This window comes from Cnephaeus nilssonii (assembly GCF_951640355.1).
Source record: "Cnephaeus nilssonii genome assembly, chromosome: 12".
Taxonomy (NCBI): domain Eukaryota; kingdom Metazoa; phylum Chordata; class Mammalia; order Chiroptera; family Vespertilionidae; genus Cnephaeus; species Cnephaeus nilssonii.
In genome coordinates this window covers 59,197,994-59,203,993 of record NC_137083.1, presented here as the reverse complement: position 1 = coordinate 59,203,993, position 6,000 = coordinate 59,197,994, and the positions used below count along the sequence as shown (strand labels likewise).

The 6,000-nt window shown below is 43.3% G+C and overlaps 1 protein-coding gene across 1 annotated transcript in view; it reads right to left on the bottom strand.

The window, feature by feature from the left end:
• Window positions 1–3,062: 3,062 nt before the first annotated feature.
• CHCHD3 (coiled-coil-helix-coiled-coil-helix domain containing 3) overlaps window positions 3,063–6,000 on the bottom strand; it is a 273,184-nt gene continuing 270,246 nt past the window's right edge. The window contains exon 8 of the mRNA XM_079786590.1: window positions 3,063–3,765. Coding sequence (XP_079642716.1) covers window positions 3,742–3,765 — 24 coding nt within the window. The 3' untranslated portion in view covers window positions 3,063–3,741. The remainder of the gene's footprint in view (window positions 3,766–6,000) is intronic.

Genomic DNA, 6,000 nt, shown 5'->3' with positions numbered 1-6,000 from the left:
GAAGGAGAGGGTTAAAAAACTGGCACCTGCAACACTTTGCATTCTTTTAAGGGCCCAGTGGGAGAGGCTAAAACAAATGTCTATAATAAATTTAAAAAGAAGCACGGACGTAAGTTAACCAGCATGTGCACTGTCCAGATGCCGCAGGTAACAGCAGCAGCACCGTGGGCTCCTATTTGGGGTGGTTTGGATTGTAGTCCCATTGGCACAACCGGCAACTTGTCCTAGGAAGACATTTCAGAATGGATCCAGCCCACCCCCTGGGGCAAGTGACAGGAAAGCATATTTTTTTTCTAATGAAGATCACAAACTATAGGAAAACACACTCAAAGGCTGCAGAGAACTAAATACAAACTTACTTATTTTCCCCAGAAAATTAAAAAAACAACTACATATACCTGGTTTGTAAGTTGGGAACTGCAAAATAAGAAACCACTAAAGATAAGAAGTTTACGACTTAGGAGGCTGGTAAGAAAAGAAAGTACCAAAGTCATTTGTTACAATGGAGAACCAGGCAGCCCCCGGGCAGTTAGCACCCTGTGGGGAAGCGGCTCATCCCAAGGCAACAGCAGCAGAAACAGAACCAGAGCCCGGGGCTGTGCACCTAAGACAAAGGCCTTTGCACTCCCATGCTACCTCTCAGGAAGGGGCCTCGGAAGGCAGAGAAAGGTCTCAACTCACTACAGAGAGGCTAGAGGAGGAGATACAGATGGGAGGTGAAGAAACAGATGAAAACTTGGGGGCGTAGGGAGCAGCAACAGAGAATGAATCAACACATATTAACTCATTCATTCAAAACAGTAGCTTTTCAAGTATATTAACTCAAAACAGAATAATCCTAGTAAGCTACTGCTATCCTTTCAATTGTTCAAGGGCTCTTAGTCTTAAATCTGCGAAGAATCAGCTCTTAATGGCTGAAATGGGGGCGGGGGGGGGGAGGGGAGAGAATTATCCTGTGGGTTTCTGGCAAAAGCAATTATACCTGTGGGCTGAAAGATATCAAGCTAAGAACCACAGGTTCCCAACTCCTAAGGCAGACATGATGAGGACATCTGGTCGCTTGTTCAGTTCTAAGCAAAATACTGCGTACAGCTGCTGTAGAGGGGTCTCATTGGTAGACCAGCAAGCCGCAGCATTTGGCTGTTAGCAATCCACATCTGCTACTAATAAGGATTAGTCAGTAATTTTCTAAACCATCACATTGGTAAGTTTTCTGTAACAAGTTATTAGCTTTTCAAAGAGAGGACTTTGTGCTGGTCCCACCCAGCTTTCTTCTCTTTCACCAGACATTTGTTTAGTGTGATAACATCTGATCAGCTTTCAAGTTACTTGACTTTTCTTGGCTTCATGAGCTATCCTGCAGTTCAAGGTGCGTTCTCCTTAATGGAGAAACTTTTTGGAATGTGTAACTCCCACGAGACTCAAAAGCACAACATTCTTCCCAAGCAGTTGTCCTGAAGTTAACAGTAACCTGGACAGAGTTGTGAGGCTATCAAGAGCAAGGTGCCTAAAGGTGTAGAAAAAGGCATCGTCTCACCCTTTATTTCCTCCTGAGTGTGGTCTTTCTCCCTTGCACCCATCCTGTTTATCAGGATGACATATTAACCACCCGTGCTGGGAGGGAGATGTCCTGACCTTCCATTCTCATGGATTTCACCAGCTTTAATGCCTGGCTCTTCAGTGCTGTATTTCTCTGCCAGTGACAAGACTGGCAGCCTGGGATGCGCCAAGTTCTTCACTCTAAATTGCAAAACAAAGCAGGGAATCTGTCAGTTAGCCGTTTTGCAAATACTGATTTGCAAGTCACCTTGTAAACACTGGTTTTTGTGTACCTATTCTCTCTCCCAGGCAGTTACCTGGCTGCCATCCTGACAGGGCCCGATGTCTGCTCCTCCAGCAACCAGTGCTCCTTCCCTCACTCTTAAACAAATCAGTTTATTTTGTACCATAAAAAACACACAAAACAAAAGCTTTCATTGAGCAGGAATCAGAGCCTCGGGGTAATTACGGCGGGAGAGTCATAGAATCAGCCTCAGGTCCACAGGTGTGTCCACAAGTGTCCATGGAGATGTCTTCGAATGGAGCCAACTCAGGATTTAGATAAAAGAGGCCACACTTCCGTTTCTAGAGGTTGGCTGAAATTTTCCCAACGTAAGTCCATCTCGAAGTAAAAGGTATCTAGGCGTGAAGTAAAAGGTATCTTCCCACATCACCAACTCCAAACGACCAGTTTACTGAATAATCACACAAACCAACATGTACTGGACCCAATCGAATGTTGTCTACACAGGTTCTTCCGCCCCCACCCCCAGCAGGTGAGAAATCAGGGGCTCAGGATGGTGAGGGGTTTGGTTAGGTCCCACGGGGGAGGGGGCAGAGTCACAATGTGAGCACAGATGCACCTACTCCAGAGCCTGTATTCTTAATTATTTTGCTAAAGTACTTCTCTCTGTAACAGAAATTCTACACAACAGAAGATATTTAGATGACATCACGGAGCCTTGGCATTTTCTCCTCCATCTATTCCTGGAAAGACCTTTCCATTTAGCTTCAGTGTGAATACTAATTTCCAACTTATCAGAATCCAGGCTTGAAGTACCAATCCTCTGGTAAAAAAGGGAGATATAATTAGAAAGCTTTAATGAAATTGGAAAGAGGGAAAACCCTCAAGGTTGGTTGACTTTTTAAAAATAACATTTTCATGGATCACAGGGTCAGAAGTCTGTGACCAAGGTTAGCTAAGCTCATTCTCACCACCGGCAGGATGGCTTAGGTCATCCCACAGGGAGGAAGGTCCATGCAGGTTGTAAAGCTCTTACTGCATCCTACCTACCTACCTACCTACCTACCTATCTACCTAATTACCTACCTACCTACCTACCCACCTGCCTACCACGAGGCAAGTCCCGAGGAGCGCTTGCGTGGCTGAGGCTCTGCAGCTTTCGGAAGAAAGGTACAGCACACATGGAAACTAATAACAATATAAATCAACTCAGTTCCCATAAGCATAACCATCCAACCCCTGGAAAGAAGCACACGAGGCCCGGGCTGCAATGCCAGTCTTTGTCAGAAAATAAATTTATTATTGATAGTGAGTGAAGTCAGGTGTCAGTATTCACGATAGAGAAGCAGTTGTATAAGCCAAGGTTGCCTTTATGTTGATAAAAAATGCCTTATTTCACTTTAATCATAAACATTATTCCAGTAAAAGAGGGACATTTTCTCTCCTTTTTGTCTTCTTTACATGATCGTCAGAAGTTAAAATGAAACAGCTCTTATATAGTCAAGGGAAAAAGGAAGCAGAAGCCCAACATGTAGTCTGGATACTCCACCAGCACCGAGGGCCTGGATGGAGGTATCCTGCCATCTCCTCCCCACTCCCTCTCCTCATCCCTGGCCCCACTCCCAAGCTTTGCCGGAGAGGAGGTTCACCAAGTGATGGAGCTTGGTCAGAAGAGAAAGTGGGACAGAAAGTACGAAAGGTAGAAAGGGTTGCCCTCTCGTTGTCATCACAGCCGGCGTTACTAACACTGTGGCGTGTTCCTTGAGGCTGATCCCTGGTCTAGCGAGGCCTCGGCTTTCCAATCTTGTTGAATAACTGTGATGCGCTTCTGTTCACTCTGCTCCCTGTGCTTCTCTTCATCGGCTTTTCTCTAAACAGGTTACTTTCTTACAAGGAAAAAATATGTCCCACCTCTGGAATCAACGTTGACGGAGTTTTGCTTCTTCTGAAATCGGCTTTTATCCTCCCTTCTCAATCATGCTCTGCAAGAGAAAGAGGAAACGTAAGTTTTACCCCTAGAAGGAGGGACCAGAAAACGGCAGCAAGGACTTAGTACCATTTGTACTGTTTCCCAAAGAAAGACGTCAAAAACACACAAAGCAAGGCATACACCTCCTGGTCTCAAAATCACTGCCTTTAATGGACACCACTGCTGAGCCGTGTACAGTCTCCAAGTGACCGTTCCCGCCCACATCCAGCTGAACCCCGAGGGGGGCAACGGCCTGGACCATGAGGCAGGCCGGGCAGTGCATGTGCCATCTCACTGCCTCGGCCATTTGAAATGTATGGAAGCATCTCTGGTGGCCACAGGGACTGGGAGTGGGGTGGGGGGGTGGGGGGTGGCAGAGATTAAACCCCAAGGGTTCTGAGAGGAAAGCTCTCAGCTGAAGACGGGATTCTCTCCCCGACAGAGAACCTCTGCCCACTGCAGGCAGGACGCACATGCTCTGGAGCTTGTGATGCTGAGCAAAGCTATCCAGGTATGTGTTCCTGAAATGTTGCAGAAACATCCCCTACCCTCTATTTAGCTACTTATTTTTGCAGGTGAGGAGTCGTTGACGTACATCACTGCATAAGGTTTAAGGTGCACAGCACACTGGTTTGATTTATATACTCTGTGAAATGATCACCACAATAGGTTTAGCTAACATCCATCATCTCAGAGATACAATAAAAGGAAAACAACAAAAATTTCTCCTTGTGATGAGAACTCTCTCAACCGCTTTCCCGCATACAGCAGTGTTCACTCTCGTGCCCATGTTGTACGTTACATCACTGGAAGTCTGGACCTTTTGACCACCTCTCTCCAGTCCCTGCCTATGGTACCACATATCTGATCTCCTTTTCTATGAGTCTGATCTGTGTTATTTAAAATTCTACATGTGAGTGATATCATGGTATTTGTATTTCTCTGACTTATTTCACTTAGCCTAATGCCTTCAAGGTCCATCCTTGTTCTCACAAATGGTAGGATTTCCTAGGTGTGTGTGTTTATGGCTAAACATTATGCTATTGTATATTATCGCAACTTCTCTATCCATTCTTCCATCAATGAACGCCAAGGTTGTGTCCATGCCGTGGCCACTGTGAATGATGCAGCTATGAGCATGGAAGTGCAGACTTCTTCTCGAGTTAAGTGATTTCATTTTCTTTGGATATATACCTAGAAGTGAAATTGCTGGATCATATGGTAGTTCTATTTTTAATTTTGTGAGACATCTTCATACTGTTTTTCATAATGTCTGAGCCAATTTACATTCCCACCAACAGTGCACAAGGGTTTCCTCTTCATCACATATTTGTCAGCATTTGTTGTAATTCCCTATTGACTAGCGATTTGAGCATCTTTTCATCTACCTGTTGACCATTCATACATCTGTTTTAGAAAACTGTCCATGCAGGTCTTTTGCCCATTTATTATATATATATATATATATATATATATATATATATATATATATATATATATATATATATTTTGCTATTGAGTAGTATGAGTTCTTTACTTACTTTGAATATTAACTACTTATCAGATATATGGTTCCCTATTTCATATGCTGTCTTTATTTTCTTGATGGTCTCTTTTGCTGTACTTTTCAGATTTATATAGTCCCACTTAATGTTTTTTATTGTGTTGCTTGCGTTTTAGGTGTGTTTCCCAAAAAATCATTACTAAGACCCACGTCAAGGACCTTTTCCCTTATGTTTTCTTCTAGGAGTATCATGCTTTCAGGTCTTACATTTGATTCTTTAATCCACTTCAGTTAATTTTTGTAAGTAGTGTAAGAGAGGAGTCAAGTTTTATTCTTTTATCTGTGAATAACCAATTTCCCCAGCATCATTTATTGCAGAGACTGTCTTTTCTCCATTGAGTATTCTTGGCTCCCTTGTCAAATATTAGTTGACCATGCTGGGTTTATTTCTGGGCTCGCAATTCTGTCCCACTGGTCTACCTGTCTGTTTTTATGCCAGTACCACAGTTTGATTACTATAACTTTGTGGGAAAGCTTAAAATCAGACATTGTAATGTCTCCTACCTTATTCTTCTTTCTCAGGATTGCTTGGACTATTGGGAGTCTTGTGGTTCTTTGCAAATTTTAGGATTTTATTTCTTCTGTAAAAAAAATATACCATTGGAATTCTGATAGGGATTGCACTGAATCTACAGATGGCTTTTGGAAGTATTGGCATTTAACAAATTTAATTCTCCCAATCCA